General features: G+C 44.3%; 1 protein-coding gene across 6 annotated transcripts in view; it reads right to left on the bottom strand.

The window, feature by feature from the left end:
- Nucleotides 1–21,204, bottom strand: part of scly (selenocysteine lyase) — a 47,626-nt gene that overhangs the window by 11,102 nt on the left and 15,320 nt on the right. For 5 of the 6 annotated variants that reach the window (XM_068041887.1, XM_068041883.1, XM_068041885.1 and 2 more), the window contains 4 exons: nt 15,187–15,314; nt 10,710–10,871; nt 9,155–9,261; nt 2,918–2,954 (listed from right to left, as the gene is read on the bottom strand). In XM_068041887.1, the coding sequence (XP_067897988.1) occupies nt 2,918–2,954; nt 9,155–9,261; nt 10,710–10,871; nt 15,187–15,314 (434 nt within the window). The remainder of the gene's footprint in view (nt 1–2,917; nt 2,955–9,154; nt 9,262–10,709; nt 10,872–15,186; nt 15,315–21,204) is intronic. The other variant, XM_068041888.1, reaches the window with a different exon arrangement.

The following is a 21,204-nucleotide window of genomic DNA, read 5'->3' as shown; positions in this document are numbered from 1 at the left end:
GTTTATTTAGCAGGGTAAAGATTAATTACCATGTAATCAGTTTCTACTTACTCAGCAGATAAGGGTTATCACTGAGTATGAGAGAGAGGGTTACACACTATGCAATGTACAGAGTTCCTGCTTATTCAGCACGGTAAGGGATACTCACTGTGTAATGTACAGAATTCAGTTTATTTAACCTAATAATGTAGTTCTTTGATGAAGTAATGGAGAGGGTGGTGTAGCTGGTGTGTACATGGACTTTGAAAAGGCATTTGACCCAAAATAAAATACATTATAGACTTGGTAGCAAAATTGAAGCCCATAGGATTAAAGGGACAGTGGCTATGTGTATACAAAATTGGCCAAAGGATAAAAAGCATAAATAGTGGTGCACGGCTGTTTTTCAGACTTGAGGGAAGTATACAGTGCTACCCCCAGGGGTCAGTGTTGGGACTACTACTCTTTTGGATATATATTAAGGCTGCGTTTGCTGACAATGCAACCACTAAGTGGCGCTGCACTGGCACATGTGCAAATGCAGCCTGTGCCACTTATACATCACAGTCTGCGACGTAAAGGCAGATGCCAGGACTAAAGATGGCGCTGCTCAAATAATCACACAAAGGCAACCTAAACACATGGCAGTACACAATGGCTGGAGGGAGAAGGCGAGCAGGCTGGGGACGGAGAGAGCGAGCGGGCGAGGAGAGCGCACCCGCCACCACCAAGGTCTTCAGCCGAACTCGCCCCATTTCCCCCCGCTCTCTCCCAGTGTTACGCAATGACGTCATCTGCACATGTGCCAACCAGTGTTGGCAATGCGATACGCAGCGTATGTGCAGACAGCAGGAGCCCGTTTGCGCATGTGTGCATCTTGCCGCAGTCTGATGACATCAGCAGCTGGTTGCGTTGTCGAGAATCACTTTGATATATTAATGATCTGGACTTGGGCATACAGGCCAGAACTTCAAAGTTTGCAGATGACATGAAACTCGGAAATGTAGTAAACAGTGTGGAGGATAGTAACACAACTCAGGTGGACATAGGCAGACTAGTGAAATGGGCAGACATATGGCGAATAAAATTTAATGCAGAGAAGTGTGAAGTGATACATTCTAGTAGGAAGAATGAGGAGACAATAAAAAACAAACAATACAATTTTAAAGGGGCTGGATAAACACAAGTCTTTCGGCTGGATTCAATGTTCCTGCCGCCGCGCAAAAAAAATGGCAGCCCGCCATGGTCTGGTGCGCGGCAACTCATGATAATACTGGGCCACCCTCCCCAGTCATGTGGTGGGGGAGGGCTCTGCGACGCTGGCGACGGCGTCAGCTGCCTCTGCACAGGTGCCATTTTTAAAGGGCAGCCAGACCTGCTGCTAAATGTAAATATTTAAACCCATTCCCCTTCAGTACACTGCAAAATAAATTTGCCCGTTCCACCACCCCCAATAACACTTGCATATAATAGTTGCCCTCTCTTTCCCCTCCCCACCAAAAACACTTAAATGTAAGATTTGACCTTCCCCCATCCCCCACCAACTGTTCAAAGTGCAGAGGTTACTCCACCACATGCTGATTGGACCCCGTACCTACCCCCCCCCAACTACACTAAAAATCCTAAGTTCCCCGCTTGCCCACCTCGGTGGCACCAGCTTTCCCTGGGCGGGAAAGTGAAGGCACGTCAGTGTTGGCCACCGCACGGAAGATCCTGGGCAACTGGTAAGATCGGTGTCAATTTTATTAAAATGTATCCATTGGCTAATTTAAAATATATCGCCACTGCTGGGAAGATCGGGCCCGGCACTCCCGGCATCGGACTCCGAAGCAATCTTCCAGCCACCCCGCCACAGATCCCAATGTCAGGACCTCAACAAAATTCAGCCCTTTGAAGGTGGCATGACAAGTTAAGGCGGCTATTGAAAAGACATATGGGATCCTTGGCTTCATAAATAGAGGCAAAGGAGTACAAAATTAGGGAGGTTATGCTAAACATTCATACAATGATTGGATCCCAGCTAGAGGAATATGTCCAATTCTGGGCAGATTTTAGGAAGGATGTCAAGGCCTTGGACGGTACCAGGGATGATAAACTTCAGTTATGTGGAAAGACTAGAGAAATTGGGATTGTCCTCCTTCGAAGAGAAGAGGTTACAGGTAAATTTGACAGGTTTTCAAAATCTTGGAAAGGTTTTGAGAGTAAGTAAGAAGAAACTATTTCCAGTGGCAGAGGGACCAGTAACCAGAGGCCACAATTTTAAGCTGATTGGCAAAAGAACCAGACACGACATGAGGAAAAGAAAATTACACAATGAGTTATGATCTGGAATGCACTGCTTGAAAGGATGGTGGAAGCAGATTCAGTAGTAACTTTCAAAAGAGAATTGGATAAAGATTTGAAAAGGAAATAATTGCAGAGCTATGGGGAAAGAAAAGGGATGTGGTAATAATCGGGATAGCTCTTTCAAAGAATTGGCAGAAAAAGGATGGTCTGAATAGCCTCCTTCTGTGCTGTATAATTCTATGATTCAATGAGAAAAGGTGGTTCAGTCCATCCAGCTCACTATCACACAGATCATGGGTCAGATGTTGATCTGACTGTTTTTCCATCCTAAACTTGTATTTTTTTTCCTCTGTTGATTCAGAGGTTGATCTGATTCCCTTTAATTGAGTTTCTAGTTCCCAGTCCATGGGGCATCAGTTCATTCAGACAGGCAAATGCAAGTTTGATTTAACTCACAGCTCCTTTAGTTATGATTACATTCTCTGCTTCTGTTCTGGTTTTGCACAAAATATCCCTACAGCCTAACAATTCCTTCCATGCATTCACACCTTGGAATTATTTATTTATTTTTACTGGTAAGTCTTGCTGAGCTATGACAATGGATGCCTGTTCTATGCCATATGGTCCGGTCAAGATTTAAAATGTTATTTACCTTCCCGAGTCCTGCGATCATTGGTGTATTTTCTGTACTGGAAAGAGATGGCAATACAAATTGTGAGGTTAAATAACAGATTTACATTTTATATATTCACTAAAACCTGTGCAATCAGCTTTAAATCAGCGCTGATACCCTTAAGGCTAACTTGGATGAAAAGATGAGGACACCTATTCAGGACCATACAGCCCCTCTCAAGACAGTGGGGCAATTTTAACCTTCAATCGTTGGGCGAAAAATGGGCAATAACAAATTGGCAGTCCAATTTAGACCTTGCCCAACTTTCTTTTCAACTGACTTAAAGGGAGAAGAAAACTGGGCGAGGTGTAAAAGGGACAGCTGATTCATTAATGCCTGTTTATTGTCTGGCAATAAAAGTTTAAATTACCCTCCGTAACAAAGATTAGAAGGAGTCTGTCACAGTTTAAGACCGAAATACATACCGAAAATCAAATAGGAACACAAGTTGGCCATTCAGCCCCTCTAGCCTGTTCCCCTTTCAAGTAAATCATAGCTGATCTGTACCTCAACTCCATTTACCTGCCTTGGTTCCACATTCCTAAACATCCTTGCCTAACAAAAATCTATCAATTTCAGTTTTGAAATTTTCAATTGACCCCCAGCCTCAACAACTTTTTGAAGGAGTGTGTTCCAGATTTCCACCACCCTTTGTGTGAAGAAGTGCTTCTTGACATCATCCCTGAATGGCCTTGCTCTAATTTTAAGGTTATGCCTACTTGTCCTGGTCTCCACCTCGAGATGAAATAGTTTCTATTTACCCTATTAAAACCTTTAACCATAAACACATCACCCGGTTTAACCCTGAATCTCTTTTAGCCCGAGTATCATTCTGGTGAATTTGTGTGGCACTACTTCCAAGGCCAATATATCCTTCATGAGGTACAATGCACAGAATTGAATGCAGTACATCACAGAATTAGAACCAAATCAGTCAGTGTGGTCATGCCATCCTTATTGCTACGGTCACAGTCATTACAGAACTGGATTCTCAGAGTAACTGGAGGTCTGACATCATCAAATGTGACAACATGCTGGTGAACGATGTATGGAGTATAATGTGAGAATCCCTGGGCCTGGAACTGACTGTGCCAGCTCTAGGAAAGGGGATGGGTACACTGCACTATGAAAACCAAATGATGCTGCTTCAAGGTACTTGAGGTTCCTCCCAGTTTGCAACAGGTGGAAAAAAGGGAATGTGAAATCGTCTCTGCTGGAGCAGCAAAAGAAAAAGGAAAACATTTCAAATGCTTTACATTAAAGAGGAAAAGAAAACTGGGTGCGAAGCAACAGGGCAAAAGGAAAAATTGGAGAGGGTTAAGGTAATAACATTTCTTAAATCACTGGGCATAAAATGGGTGATACGGAGTCAAGAACGGAGCATTTGAGAATTCTTCTTACACATAAGGTTGCTGTAGAAATGCAAGTTGTTGATGGTTTCTTGGAATAGTCAGTCATAAACTGAAAGCATGGCAAGGAATCAAGCTGCACGCTACCTGGAGGGAGGAAGCATTCTGGTATTTTTAAATACACTGCACTTTTTAAATATCTTGGGGGAGAAAAAAACTCACTTCTTTCACCAAACTTTCGGTCAGCCCTCCCAATATCTCCTCCTTTGTTTTGGTGTATACATTTTTTTGTTCGATTATGCCTCCGTGAACTGCCTTGGAACACTCTGTTAAACAAGCTATATAAATGGAACTTGTTGATCAGTCTGGTCTCTGTGCTGTAGGTAAAATGGAAGCCAGGTTGGAAGGTCTCAAATAAAGATGGGGCCCATGTCCTAGCAGAAAGGGTAAATAGGGAGGTGGCAAAGGCTTGAACCTAGCTAGGCGAGGGGAGAAATCTACAAGAAACACAAACAGCCTAACTGTAAACAAAACAGGGAAGGAGAGCATAGGAAACAAAGTAAGGGTTGACACTGATGGCAAGGGAATAAATAGAGTTATAGAACAGGGGCTTGATTTTCAGTCCAGGGTCGGGAACCCGGACGCCTGGATAATTTCCGGGTCCCGACCCTGCACCGCATCTGTGACACTCACATGACGCAATCTTCAAATGTAGATGCCCTAATAAGGCCGGCAGCAAGCTTGGCACTCAATTAGTGCCAGATGGTGGGAGCTGTCTGCTGAGCACGACTGTCAAAGGCAGAAGAAAGGAGACAGGGCATTGGAAGGCCAGCAGTCTCTCTGTACAAAGAAGTGGCTAAATGGCCAACTAAAAGGTACTGCACCCTATCTCACACAAAAAACCTTTGTGTTAAAGAAGTTTTCCTCATTAAAAAAAAAACTTAATTGCTCCCTGCATTGAACCCAACAGTTGTGCACCAGACTGTTTGGGTTTGGCGATCTGAAAAATTGCATTCTGCCCTCTCTGGCCCATTAACAAGCTCCTCAGGCTTAATAGGCTTCTAATTGGAGGCAAGTGGGGTCCCGGCTACACCCCACCCTTCCCCTGCGTCCCAGAGACATCGAGACACAGGCAAGGTATTTTCAAAGCATGCCTGCTCCCATTCTCGCAATTGAAAACGCCAGCCCAGAGTCTAAAAAGATGGTTAAACAGAAAGTGAGAGGAAACCCTATTAATGAGCTAAAATGTCTGTACAGAAATGTACACAGTGTCCGTAATAAATCGAGGAGCTGGAGGCAATCATGCATTGGGAGCAACCAGACATTGTAGAGATTACGGAGACACGGTTACAGAAAAATCAGGACTGGGAATTAAACATTGCAGGATATAAGATATCTAGAAAAGATAGGGAGGGAAAAAGGGGAGATGGAGTAGCTGTTCTTAATAGGGATAACATAGTGGCAGTAGAAAAAAACGGGGACACAGCTTTAAGCAAGACAAAAATAGAATACTTGTGGATAGAGATAAAAGATAATAAAGGATCAATCACACTAACAGGTGGTCTGTAGACTACCCCTTATAGTGGAAGGAGGAAATGTGCAGGCAAATTGGGGAACTGAGTTTAAAAAAGAAACATAGAATAATCATGGTTGATTTCAACTACCCCACTTCTTGACAGAAGAGGTAGTAAAGAGGATAAGGGAATGAAGTCCCTACAATGTTACAAGTCTCATTTCTAACCCAATATGTAAAAAGTCCAAGAAGGGAAGATTCGCTATAGGATCAAGTAATAGGAAATGAACCACACAAATAAAAGAAGTAAAATTAGGGGTCCATCTAGGCAATAGTGACCATAATAATACACTAAGATGATAATAGAGGAAGATTTAAGTGGGATGAAAACCGGGTTAATAGATTGGAGAAAAATTAATTTTGAAGGGCTGAGAACAGAACTTGGAAAAATAAAATGGGCAACAATATTGGCAAACAACAATGTCGAACAACAATGGGAAACATTTAAAATGGTGTTCAACAGAGTGCAGGAAAAATATATTTGCTAAAAGAACAAACTAAATACTAGTGAGACTCTATGGATGAATAAAGACATAAGGGAACAACTGAGGGTTAGGAAGGAGGCATACATTAATTACATAGACAGCAGAGGAGTACATGACGAGAGAATAGGATTAGGAGAGAAGTCAGAAAAATTAGAAAGGCAAAGAAGAACTATGAATTTAAATTATCAAGGAACATAAAGCAAAATAGTAAAATATTTTACAGGCACATTGATAAAGGAAGGCTGGGATGGAAATAGGACCATTAAGAGATAGTCAGGATAATACCACAGCGAACGATTGAGAGATGGCAGAATTATTAAATAATTATTTTGCTTCAGTATTTACCAGGGAGATAGAACAGGTAGACATGACATTGAATAAGATGAGTAATGAGATAAGTGCATTTAAAATATAAAAGGGATGTATTGAATAAACTTATCAAACTCAAAGAGGATAAAGCCCCTGGCCCAGATGGATTGCATCCACACATTTTAAAATAATCTAGGGACGTGATAGCAGAGGTATTACTTCTTTTTTCATAATTATTATAAAAAGACATTGAGCTAGAGGACTGGTGGACAGCTAACATAATTCCGATATTTAAGAAGGGGAACAGAACATGTCCAGGGAATTACAGACCAGTTATCTTAACATTGGTGGTAAGCAAAATAATGGAATTCCTACTAAAGGAGAGAATAGATATGAAAAATATATTAATATAATAGCCAGCATGGATTTCAAAAAGGAAAATCATGCTTGACCAACTTTATTGAATTTTCTGAGAAGGTAACAGAGAGAGTAGACAATAGTAATGCGGTAAATGTAATTTATCTAGATTTTCAAAAGGCCTTCGAAAAAATGCCCAATACTGACTAACGAATAAGGTCAGAGAATGCAGAGTCAGGGGACAAGCGGCAGAATGGATTACTAGCTGCCTTCAAGACAGAAAGCAGAGAATGGGAGTAAAGTGCAGTTATTCAGAGTGGCAGAAGGTGGGAAGTGCTGTTTCACAAGGATCAGTGATGGGACCACTGCTGTTCACAATTTACATTAAGAATTTGGACTTTGGAATCAAAAATACGATTACAATTTCTAAATTTGCGACAACACCAGATTTTGTGGGGGGTGGGGCGCGGGTATAGTCAATACTTAGGAGGTCTGCAACAAATTACAGAAGGACATTAATAAACTTACAGAATGGACAAGTAGTACATTTTGGTAGAAAATATAGGGAGGAAACTTATTACTTGGAAGGTGCGAGTCTAGGCGGGGTACAAAAACAAAGGAATCTTGGAGTACAAATAAACCAATCACTAAAAGTGCCACAGGTAAGCAAGGCCATAAAAAAAGCAAACTAAGCATCAAGCGTTACTTCTAAAAGGGACAGAATTGAAAAGTACGGAAGTTACGCTAAACATGTATTGAGCAATGGTCACACTTAAGAGTTCTGCATGCAGTTCTGGTCACCATATTATGAAAAGAATATAGAGGCACAAGAGAGAGTGCAGAGAAGATTTACAAGGATGATACCAGAAATGCATGGGTATAAATATCAGGAAAATTGAACAGGCTGGCACCCTTTTCTCTTGAAAAGAGAAGACTGAGGGTTAACCTAATAGAGCTCTTTGAAATTCTGAAAGGTTTTGATACAGTGGAAAGAGAGAGGTTGTTTCCACTTGTGGGGAAGAGCGTAACGAGAGACTATCAATATGACAGTCATCAAGAAATCCAATATAGAATTCAGAAGAAACTTATTTACCTAAAAAGTGGTGAAAATATGGAACTCGCTACTGCAGGGAGTAGTTGAATGAATAGTATAGATGCATTTAAGGGGAAGTTAGACAAGCATGAGAGAGAAGAGAATAGAGGGTTACGATGATTGATTTCGAAGAAGAAAGATAGGAGGAAGCTCATATGAAGCATAAATGCAGTCATGGACTGGTTCAGCCAAATGGATATAAGACATAGAAACATGCCAATGAAAAAGAGTAGTGGGGGTCAGTTGGGAGGCAAAGGCATATTTTGGACTTTAGACAGAAAGGGAAGATTAGACACAGGGTGGTGATTGGAAAAATAAATGAGAAGGGGATGAGGACAGTCCTCTGGAAGGAGGTCAATGTGGAAATGATGCCAGAGGCTGATGATGTCAGCAAGTACGGGCTACAGAGGTGAAGATGGATTGTCAGGGGTTGGGTGGGAGAAGATCCAGGAGCACTTGGTCAGCTTCTGGAGACGGGATGTATGCACTCAGGACTGAGGGGAAAACTGGGGTGACAAGGATGGGTGAAGGGTTGGTTGGCTGGATGGAGAGCTAGGAGTTGAGGTGGTGGGTCAGTTGAGTGACAATCACAGGAAGTAGAGGCAACTATGTGAAAGACCTTAACTTGGTAGACCAAAAAAGTCAAACAATTCCTTGCATTTAGAGTCCGGGTTTTTGTGGGGGGGTGGGGGGGGGTGGCTTGGAGAAGAAAGGATGAGGGTGTTGGGAAAAAGGAGGGTAGCATTGGTGGTTTGGTGATTAACAAGAGAAGTTCGAATTTCATGGCGAGCCAGGAGTCCAAAACAGTTTAGATTAAGCTGAGGGAAATTATGATGCAGCTTTAGCTTGTGCAGGCAGATCTGGCAGTCGATAGCCAGGTCAGGAGAATGCGATCACTCTCAGTCTTTGCTTTCACTCTATAACCCCCAACAAGCTCGAAATTGAAGCTATAAATCCAATACCATCAGAAATGCATTGTTAAATTCAGCTGTAAATCCGCTCCAATCATTGTTCAAGAATAATTCCTCTGCATTTTTCCAGAGAACTTACCCTGGCCTAAATTTCCTTTCTTGGCCGCCACCAAAGAACATTGGATATAAGGGTGAACTCATACCTGGCCCTTTTCCATACAGGGCTCCAATCCGTGGGCCGTAGAACTGTATTGGTAACAGAAATACAAATCTTTATTCCCAGTCAAAACAAACATTTTGAAATCTGTTAAGACGAGCTCTTCATTTTCATGGTAATTACATTTTGTTTCCTTTAAAAATTTCAATAAATTTGAGAACACTAAATTGCACCACTGTATTTTAAACATAGGGTCCCACTATCATAACCTCTTTTACACAGTGCCAGCATCTAACCATCAACGTGCAGTTGGATATCAAAGGTCTACCACTCGTAACAACATAACGGCAATATTATTGAGAAATAATCTGATTACAGAGAAATTCTGTGACTGTAAAAAGCAAATTAATTATGGAGATAGTTGCTCATGGGGCATGTACTGAGTAGACCCAATTTAGGGCCGTTAAGACTAATGATCAAAGAGAAATTTATCAGGGTATTAATGGAGAGAGACGAGGAGCTGTTCATAAAGGCCTGCTACCCAACCCGAACCTGACGGGACCCGACATGTGTCGGGCTTGGGTAGGGTTGCACTGCTGGGAAAAGCATTTGGGCTCAGGTCTGGTCAGGCCAGATCGGGCACGCTCTATCGCCACCTCAGGTAAGTGACTTTAAAGGTGGTTTTGTGACAAGTTATTTTAAGCTTGTGCAGGTAAGGAACAAAGTGAAAAACGGAAGGTAAGTTACCCAATGGTCAGGCCGGGCGCGGGAAAAATATGGAAGGCCTCTGGCCGGGTCAGGTCTCATTTGCAGACCCGAGCAGACCTTTAGCTGTTCATGAGCAAAGGGAATTGGGAATCCATGTATACAAAACATTAAAGGCTAGTGGACAGGTACGTAAAGTAACCAAAAAACGGTAATGGTATGTTGGCCTTCTTCTGAAAGGGGTTAGGATACAAACTGGGGAAGTGATGCTTTATCTGAAAAAAGCCTTGTTCAGACCCAATCTGCAGTACTGTGTTCAGTATTGAGCATCAAACCTCTGGAAAGATATACCGGCCTTGGAGGCAGTACAGGACAAGTTACATAAACTTGGTTAGTATTCTCTTAATGTTGATGGGTGATCTAATGGAGGTGCTTAAAATTATAGAGATTTTATAGGTTAGATATAGAGAAACTATTTCATCTGGTGGGCGAATCCAGAACAAGGAGGCATAATCTGTAAATTAGTGCTCGGCCATTTAGGATTGAAATTAGGAATCAGTTTTTCATACAAAGCATAGTGGAAATCTGGAATTCTCTCTCCCAAAAGGCTGGTGGTCACTTGGAGCTTTCAAGACCAAGATCAATAAGAATTTTGTTAGGTAAGAATGTCAAGAGGTATGGAGTAAAGGCAGGTAAATAGAGTTAAGGTACGGATCAACCATAATGTTATTGAGTGGTGGAATAAGCTCAAGGGGCTGAATGGGCTAGTCTCGGTCCTATGTTCCAGCTGATGAGTCTAATTGGCCAGCCTAGGCTCCGAGAGGAATTTTACCTTGTGTCCTACAATCGTGAGATAATCCACACCGAGATCCTGCACGTCGACTCGCAGCTTGCCGACTGCCTGCGCTGCATCTGTGTGCAGCAGAATCCTGGGTGTTTCTTTGCTTCTTTGCTGATTTAGAGCCTTCACTCGCTGACAAATCTCTGCAACTGGCTGTAATCAAGCAATTTCCATTGAAACTGGTTATTGTGTTGTTTGTCAGGATGCAAATACAAAATATAGATAATGTGGAACATAAAATGGAGCCACATACTTAAATCATTTCTTGGTAAATACAAATGCTACTGAAATACTGAAAAGGGAATTAGGTCAACTCCCAAATAAAAACAGAAAGTGCTAGAAATACTCAGCAGGTCTGGCAGCATCTGTGGAGAGAGAAGCAGAGTTAACGTTTCAGGTCTCTGACCTTTCAACAGAACTGGAAAAAGTTAGAAAAGAATTAGGTTTTAAGCAAGTGAATGGGGGTGGGGGGGGGATGGTGGGGAAAAGAACAAAATGGGAGGTGTGTGATAGGGCTGGAGAGATTAAATAACAAAACTGTCCTAGGACAAAGGCAAAGAGTGTGTCAATGCTTGTGGTGAAAGACAAAGCATTAATCCAGAGAGAGTGTTAATAGTGGAATAATGAGCAGCTCAGTCGACATGAAAAACTGGCACATGGTTAAAAAATAAAAAATATTAAAATATAAAAAAAAAATACCAGTCACGCTCTGAAGTTATTGAACTCAATGACCGCAAGGCTGTAGAGTGCCTAATCGAAAGATCAAGTGCTGCTCCTCAAGCTTGCGTTGATGTTCACTGGAACAGGCCAAAGACATGTTGGCATGAGACCGGGTTGGGGTGGTGATCCTTTGGAATGTGGAAGCTGGTGGGGTGGAAAGCGAGGACAAGGGGAACCCTGTCACGGTTCTGGGAGGGAGGGGAAGGGGTGAGGGTAGAAGTATCGGAAATGGGTCAGCACTGTGATCATGCTGACAAGGGTGGTGCTGTTGTCCTTGTTCTGATGAAAGGTCACTGACTTGAAAGGTTAACTCTGCTTCTCTCTCCACAGATGCTGCCAGACCTGCCGGGTATTTCCAGCACTTTTTGCTTTTATTTCAGATTTCCAACATCGGCAGTATTTTGCTTTTATTTTGGTCCTGTTGTTGTCTGGTCTACCGACCTCAACCTTGCAGATGCAGAACTCTCAGACACTTCTTCCTACCTCCCCCGGACCATGACCCCATCACTGAAAATCAAGCCACTATCTCCGGGACTGTCACTGGCCTCATCTTCTCCGGAGATCTTCCTTCTACAGCTTCCAACCTCATAGTCCCACAACCCCGAACAGGCCGCTTCTACCTCCTTCCCAAAATCCACAAAGAAGGCTGTCCTGGTAGACCCATCGTTCCTGCCCAACTGAACGTATTTTTTCCTATCTTGACTATCTTTACTCCCCTGATTCAGTCTCTTCCCACCTACATCTGTGACTTTTCAGACGCCCTACATCATTTTGACAATTTGTTTCCTGGCCTTAAGCCCCTCCTCTTCACTATGGATGTCCAATCTCTCTACACCTCCATCCCCCACCAGGATGGTCTGAGGGATCTCCACTTGTTCCTTGAACAGAAGCCCAACCAGTCCCCATCCACCACCACCCTCCTCTGCCTGGCTGAACTTGTTCTCAGATTGAACAACTTCTCCTTCAACTCCACTCACTTCCTTCAAATAAAAGGTGTTACTATGGGTACCCACATGGGTCCTAGTTATGCCTGTCTTTTTGTGGGATATGTCGAATATTCCTTGTTCCAGTCCTACTCAGGCCCCCTCCCACACCTCTTTTTCATTAATGACTGTATTGGTGCCAATTCCAGCTCTTGCTCCAAACTGGAAAGCTTCAACTTTGCTTCCAATTTCCACTCATCTAACCTTTACATGGTCTATTTCCGACACTTCTCTTCCCTAACTTCTCTGTCTATCTCTGAGGATAGGCTATCTTCTAATATTCATTATAAGCCCACTGACTCCCATGGCTACCTTAACTACACTTCCTCACACACTGTTTCCTGTAAGGACTCCATCCCATTCTCCCAGTTTCTCCGTCTCCGACGCATCTGTTCTGATGATGCCACCTTCCACGACAGTATTTCTGACATATTTTCCTTTTTCTGAGGATTCCCCCCTACTGTGGTTGACAGGGCCCTCAACCGTGTCCAACCCATTTCCTGCATTTCTGCCCTCACCCCTTCCCCTCCCTCCCAGTACCGCGGCAGGGTTCCCCTTGTTCTTACTTTCCACCCCACCAGCCTCCACCATTTCTGCCACTGCCACTTCCCAGTGTGATGCCACCACCAAACACATCTTCCCTTCCCTCCCCCCCCCCCCCCCACCCCCGTCAGCATTCCGAAGGGATCATACCCTCCACGACACCCTGGTCCACTCCTCCATCACCCTGACACCTTGTCTCCTTCCCACGCAATTGCAGGAGGTGTAATATCTTCCTTTTCACCTCATCTCTCCTCACCGTCCAAGGGCCCAAACACTCCTTCCACGTGAAGCAGCGATTTACTTGTATACTAAATTGAAGTACTGCATTCGCTGCTCACAATGTGGTTACCTCTATATTGGGGAGACCAAACGCAGATTGGGAGACTGCTTTGCGGAACACCTCCGCTCAGTCCGAAAGCACGACCCCCGAGCTTCCGGTCGCTTGCCATTTCAACACCCCCACCACCCCCCACCCTGCTCTCATGCCAACATTTCTGTCTTTGGCCTACTCCAGTGTTCTAGTGAACATCAACGCAAGCTCGAGGAGCACCACCTGATCTTTTGACTAGGCACTCCACAGCCTTGTGGACTGATTATTGAGTTCAATAACTTCATAGCACGACTGGCCTTTTAAAAAATATTTTTATATTTATTTTATTTTAATTTTTTAACCATGTGCCTGTTTTTCATGTAGACAGAGCTGCTCATTATGCTGCTACTAACACTCTCCCTGAACTGATGCTTTGTCTTTCACAAGCATTGACACACTGTTTGCCTTTGTCCCAGGACAGCTTTGTTATTTAATCTCTCATGCACTCTGTCTTATCACACACCTCCCTTGTGTTCTCTTCCCCACCACCTCCACCTCCTTCACTTGCTTAAAACCTAATTCTTTTCTCTTTTGCCAGTTCTGATGAAAGATCAGAGACCTGAAACATTAACTCTGCTTCTCTCTGCACAGATGCTGCCTGACCTGTTGAGTATTTCCAGCACTTTCTGTTTTTATTTCAGATTTCCAGCATCTGCAGTATTTTGCTTTTAGATCAATTCCCAGTTCATCTAGGAGTAGTGAGGGGGAATGTCTAAAATATGGCCTAAATGCTACGTGCAGCCAGCAAAACAGGGCAATCTGGCCAATGAAGCCATGTTAAATCAAATCAATTTGCATTTACATTTCTTATTTGTTGGTTTATCTAGTTTGAGTTTTATGGAAAGGGCTGTTCCTAGTGCTGTTGGTTCATTGGTGGATGAATCCTGAATCTTAATGTTTATACCTTTAACATCTTGTATATTTCGAGCCAAAGAAAAATGGATTTAAACTTTACATGTAGCCCATGAGGCTCCAAGGTGGTAGGACACTAAGCAGGCCACCAAAAGTTAGGACACTCCACTCCAAGAACACAGCAATGGAGTAAGAAAAATAAAAAAATACTGTACCCCAGGTCAAAAATGTAATAGTTTAGTTTAGTTTAGAGATACAGCACTGAAACAGGCCCTTCGGCCCACCGAGTCTGTGCCGACCATCAACCACCCATTTATACTAATCCTACACTAATTCCATATTCCTACCACATCCCCACCTGTCCCTATATTTCCCTACCACCTACCTATACTAGGGGCAATTTATAATGGCCAATTTACCTATCAACCTGCAAGTCTTTGACATGTGGGAGGAAACCAGAGCACCCGGAGGAAACCCACGCAGACACAGGGAGAACTTGCAAACTCCACAGGCAGTACCCAGAATTGAACCCGGGTCGCTGGAGCTGTGAGGCTGCGGTGCTAACCACTGCGCCACCCAATGTAGTGGTTATGTCACTGTACTAGTAATCCCGAGAATGTGAGCTCAAAACCCACCACGGCAGTCTGAGACTTTGAATTTAGTTTTAAAAAAAAATCTGCAAATAAAGAAAAAAGCAGGTATCAGTAAAAGTGACCATGAAGCTGTCAGATTGTTGTAAAACCCATCTAATTCATTAATGTCCTAGAGGGAAGGGAATCTGCCATCCTTACCCGGTCTGGTCTACATGTGACTTCAGTTCCACAACAACGTGGTTGACTCTTAACTGCTCTTTGAAGTGGCCGAGCAAACCAAGTTGCATCTAAACTCTACCCGCAGTTCAAGAATAAGGCCCACCACCACATCGGGGTAACTATAGACAATAAATGCTGGCCTTGTCAGTGACACCCACTTCCCGAGAATGAACTAAAAACATAATTACCATCAGAAGACCTGTCTCATTGTTTGCGAGCATAATAGAAACAATGCAGGTGGTCGGCCTGACAGCAGCTATTACATCATCCACTTCGATGCAGCCGGTTACCTTGGAAACGGACAAAAATGTAGCTTCTGAAATGGAGAAAAACAATGGTAGTTTCACTTAAAGGCTCCTACGACCTTCAAAGTTTTGCAATTTTTATAAACTTCAAACCTCTTCATTTGTAACTAACTGGGAGATTTTTCACTACCTTTTAACAGCTGCCTTTTTTCTGCTATGGGGTGTATTTTCCTGTGCAGGCCAAGGAACTCCCAAGTAATAGCTCAACGCCTAATTCAGTGCATATAGCTCACAAAACACCCCTGCACACTGAGCTCCACATGCTACCGAGACTCACAATAGGATATTCTCAGCCAGTGAGAAGTCAAAGACCAGCCAGGATCGGAACTGTTACATATCTATCGATGCAATAGAAAGTTTCATGTTTAGGAAACCCATCACATCCCTTGGTTGGCTCAAATGACATTAATAAAACAAATTACAACTCAACCAACTTAAAACAGAAATTAAAAAGCTGGCCATGATCTTGATGGCCTGTCCTTGTCTTCACGGTGGAACCGGAGATGTATAAGCAGCTAAAAATCTGGAAACAAATTACAACAGAAAATGGCCTCCAATGATATCAGAATGCATCCCTGTGGCCTTGAGCGGAAAAGCTTTTTAAACACAGCTCCATCCTAACTGCAGAAAAATACACTAATCATTATATTGTATAAAACTCTTGTCCTTGTAAAGCAGCGCATCATCCAATTTACCATGAGCAACTTCACAGGAGATCAATCCACTATTATGGTTAAAAATTCAACTAGGGCAGTAATTTATAAGTTAACTGGGATTCAGGCCATAGAGATTATAATTGACACTTGGGCTGAAATTTAAGTATGGAATATTAATTTACAGGCCTGAATTCCAGTGAAGGTGGTTTAGCCTGCTCTACCTGCTGACGGACGATGTGTTGAGGGATTCCTGCCTTGGAAAATAGAGAAAAGACAGCCATAGAAATTTTCAGCGGAGAAGCTGGCCTTTTGGCTCAGCGATTCTGTGCCAGCCTTTTGCTACAAGAATCCAATAATAATCCTAGTGTCCTGCTCTGTACCTACAGCAATAAACTGTCCTCTTCAAATGTTTTCCCTTAGAAAGTGCAGTGGTATCTGCCTCAATGACCCCATGGTGCTTCATAAGAGAAACCCTCTACTTCTTCAAGGTAAAACTGTGACTTACAACCTTTTCTCTAATTCTTAACCTCTGTTGGATGAGTTTCTTCTATTCCTTCCATGCCTAATGGTACACAGGACTGCCCATTTATATCACTGCTTTACATCCAGCAGATCATGCTCTGGGTTGTGTCTGTAATATTAGCTTGACTAAGGGACAATGGCTAGGAGGTGTCGGGGGGCAGGGGGAATGGGGAAATAGGGATGTCATCATTCCCGTTGATGAGAGTATCCTGCTGGATATCAACACAGCATTTAGAGTTAGAGTCCCTGTTTGCTGGGGCTGCCCGAAGTATGGCTTGAACCCATAATCTGACTCAGATGGGAATGCTACCATTGATCCAAGACTCACTCCCCTTTGATAAGTGACACAAGATAAACTGGGCTGGATTTTGTGCAGGTGGCGGGGCTTCTGGCTCCAGGGCAAAAAGGCGGGGGGAACCGGCCTTGGCATTTTTGTGCCCCTCCGTCATGATCCTTCGTTGTTCCAGAGGCGAAGTTTCTGGCGCCGGGTTTTCCTTTAAAGACGGGGATCCCACCTCTAAGAGCTGCCGGCCAATCATGGGACTGGCAGTTCAGCAGTATTGGCAGCGCCACTGGGAGCGGTGGCCACCGCCGGTACACAAGAACCAGGAGAAGAAGTAGACCACATGGCTATCGAGCCTGCTCCGCCATTCAGTACTATACTGCTCAGGCCTTGGATCCAGGCCCAGCGCTGGATCCCCGGACCTCAGGTAAGTGAGGTGGGGTTTCAGGGGAAGATCTGGAAGGCCTCAGTCAGGTGGTGGGGGGGGGGGTGTGGTGGAGGAAGCGTGAAGTCCGGGAGGGAGGGTGGGGGGGGGTCCAGGAGTGGAGGTTTTGCCGGTGGGGGTCCTTCATGGGCCACAGATTGCCAGCGAAGGAGGGACACTGCTCACACCACCCCCACCCCCCTCAAGCCCGCAGGGAGGGCGCCTCATTTTACAAGGCACCCTCCTGCGTGGCGGAGGCACTCCCCAACAGCTGATTAGATCCCAGCGGCATCTGGAAGAGGCCCTTAAGTGGCCCTTTCAGGATCTCCATTGGCCTCTGGGCAGGAAGGCCATTGTCAGCCTATCCTATCCCTAGCAAAATCGTTTGGCGAAGGGCCCTCTGCCCCCGCCACGATTCTATGGGCCTTCTCGCTCCCGACCTTGTCTCAGCGGGGGCCCATAAAACCCAGTCCATTGTTTCTGATGTACTGGTGGAGCAGATTGCTTGACACCAAGGGGAAAAGAAACATTTTCAGAAGGGGAATTCAGTCCCAGGGTGACAGACAGCACCTCCAATGGTCAGCAGGTGTAGAATGGAGATGGCCCACCATCTGTGTTCTTGAGCTTAGGAACAAATAGTGAGATTGATAATCCGCTCTTGTCCTCTAAAAACAATTAAAATTGTCATGCTAGGCCCCCATCTGCCAAGAACGAGGCACATTAATTTTGTCATTAACATTGATCTTAAATTATTATTGGAGTTAAAAAAGGATTTGTTAAACAGATCAGCCGTGGCTGGAAAAGACATCTGCATATTAACAGACAGTGTTTGGAAGGAGAGAGCAACCATTCCCTGACATTCAACACACAATGGACTTTTGATCACCAGACGTTGAAGGTGGGGGAGCTCGCATCCCAGGTTGACTGCTAAGATGGCTGAATACATAAATGGACATGGTCAAACCAGCTAGTCACATGACTAATCTGCTGGGCAACCTGAGTTTTTTGAATTGGTACAAACAGTTTGGGTAGAACGTCAGGTTGCTCCTGGACTGAGAAGATCTCTCTCCTGTCTGCTCCCACCTCTTTCTCACAAGCCTCTGAATTCACTGAAGACACATGAATCCCAAGAGAGAAAAGTCTCCGACAGCAAACGAGGTTTAAGAAGAATACTGGGCCCCAACAAAAAGCAAGATCTACCTACAATCAAGGGCTCTACAGTGAGCTCGAAGAACCGTAACAACTCCTCTTCAGATATTGCCTCAAACTTTTCCACTTGATCTTTCTTCTGCTCTTTTCTGTCTCTATTTCCACGTGTGTATCGCGTATGCATGCTCGCGTGGGCACGTCGTGTATCCGTAGGCGTTAACCAAATTAGAGTTTAGGTTTAAGTTTTAATGAATTTCAACTTTTCTACTTTAAACCTGAGAAAGCCTGTTTGTGCTGGTTTCTTTGCCTTATTAATTGGAAAGCGGTGAACAAGGATTCACCGAGGGAGAGCTAAAAAAAAACATGGTGTGTTTAAAATTAAACCCTGTTACAGTAAGACAGGGTGAAGACTGAAAGGGACCCCTAGACCTCTTTCTCAACTGGTCGTAACAGAAATTTGGGTGCTACCATCCTGGATTTTACGCACAGACAAATGAGAGAAATTGGAAGTGGGAAGCCAAATTGTTCCCAATCAAAAAAGAGCAAGATTTCAATACAGGTTTTCTTGTGGTTGTGTGTGATTGAATACTAACATGTCTGCAACTGAAGCTAGTAGCTTCCCAGCCAGGGTGAAGTAACTTGGGATAAGTTAAAAGCACTGTCTATGGAGGAGTTGAGGAAAATGGCTGAGCAGTGTGGGATCACTGTACGTGGCAAGGCTAGGAAGTCTGAACTCCTAAGGCTAGCAGCCAACCATTTTTCCCATGAATCTGAAGCAGAAACAGGATTAGAAGCAGACTCCGACAGTGTATTATTAGCAAAGATACAATTGGAACAGAGGAAATTTGAATTTGAGGAGCCGGAGAGAGAAAGAATATTGCGGAAGGAATGCGAAGAGAGTTGAAGCGGCTTGAGTTAACTAGGGGGCGACAGAGTAACCCCAGTGAAAGCATGGCCAATATGGAGGAGCATAATTCAGGACTGGGTACAAAATTGTTAAAACTAGCTCATCTAATTGCAAAGTTCAATGAGAAGGATGTGGAAGCATTTTTTGTGTCCACTGAGAAACTGGCAAGGCAGCTAAAATGGCCAGCTGAGATCTGGCCTCTTATACTATAAAGCCAGCTAACTGGAAAAGTCCATGAAGTTTATTCCCTGTTGCCAAATGAGAGTTCTGAAAATTATGAACTGACCAAACATGCTATCCTTGGGGCATATGAATTAGTACCCAAAGCCTATTGCCAAAAGTTTAGAACCCTCGAGAAGCAAGCTAATCAAACTTATCTGGAGTTTGAAAGAAGTAGCTGGCTTTTGACCAGTGGCTCAGGGCTCTTAACGTACAGCTCAGCTATGAGAATCTCAGAGAAGTAATTTTGTTAGAGGAATTTAAACACACTCTCCCATTCTCCATAAAGACCCAAAGAGGAGCAGCAGGTCCAGAGAGCCCGGCAAGTGGCCATTCTAGCCGATGAGTTTGCTTTAATTTATAAGTCAGTTTCCCGGGGAGAACCTTTCCTAGTCAACCCTACAAACCCACAAGGGACAAAGGATGGAAGGTGAGAGGAGCCCAAGCAGTCCTGGGAGAGAAAGGAAAGCAGGAAACAGAAGGGGTCCTCCTCCAACCAAAAAGGAAGGTGCTAAGTAAGAGCAAGAGTGAGACCCAGAGATCTGTGTGCTTCCATTGTAATAAAGCAGGGCATTTAAAAGTTGACTGCTGGAAACTAAAGGGAAAACCTGTAGGGTTAATCAGGGCACACCCGCTCAGTGAAGACAGGACCCTGGTGGAAAGCACAGCAGAACAAGCTGTGGCTTTAACTGCAGCAAGAGTGAGACCCAGGAAGTCTATCGCTGCAAATGCAAGCAAAGTTAGTAGGATTCCTGAAGGTTATCAGGTTTTGTGTCTGAAGGGAAAGTAACCCCATATCCCGCGAGTGGGGCAAGCAAGCCCATCGTGATTCTCAGGGACACAGGGGCCACTAGATCCCTTTTACTGGGAAAAGGCCAGACCTTTCCCCCAGAGAGTGCAGTGAACACCAGAATGGCGGTGAATGGTATTGGAGAGCACTGTATGCCAAGGAGTGCACCTGGAGTGTGCCTAGTTTCGGGACTGGTGACCGCAGGGATTGTCCCTAGTTTGCCTGTGGGGTTGACCTGCTCCTAGGTAATGATCTGGCAGGGGTGAAGGTGGTAGACCAACGCGCCTCCCCACCCCCCGTGCCCCAGTCATAAGAGAAAGACCGCAGGAGGTCAGAGAGACAGGGCAGTGGCAGGAGACGGTTCCCTGCAGTTTCCCTGAATGTGTAATGAATCAGGTCATGATCAAATCAGCTCCCCCAGAGCAGCCTGCATTAGCAGTGCAGACAGATGACCAGGTCTGTCTGTCTGAGACTTTCTTTGGAAAATTAGGAGACTGAGGGAATGAACTAAATGGATTTTCCCTAGCTGAGGCTCAGCGAGCCGACCCAGTATGGCGAGAGCTAGCACAGGCTGTCCAGTCTGAAAGTGAAGCAGAGGGAGTCCCTGATTGCTACTATTTAAAGAATGAGGTACTGCTGAGGAAATGGAGTTCTCCTCACAGACCTGAGAGCAAGGAGTGGACAGTAGTTCACCAGTTAGTGGTGCCGCAGAGGTCCCAGAGAGAAATATTAAGAAGGGCCCACGAGACTACAGTAGCTGTACATGCCGGTGTACAAAAGACCAAAACCCACATAAGACAGCAGTTTGACAGGCCAAAACTCTACAAGGATGTGGAGGAGTACTTCAGGAGTTGCCACATGTGCCAAGTTGAGGGGAAACCCCAACCTACAGTGAAACCTGCACTCCTAAATCCTGTACTGGTGTTAGGACGACCCTCCAGCAGAGGGCTG

Source organism: Heterodontus francisci, chromosome 11 (genome assembly GCF_036365525.1).
Source record: "Heterodontus francisci isolate sHetFra1 chromosome 11, sHetFra1.hap1, whole genome shotgun sequence".
Classification (NCBI taxonomy): domain Eukaryota; kingdom Metazoa; phylum Chordata; class Chondrichthyes; order Heterodontiformes; family Heterodontidae; genus Heterodontus; species Heterodontus francisci.
The sequence above is the reverse complement of the archived record's forward strand: the minus strand, read 5'-3'. Positions and strand labels throughout refer to the sequence as shown.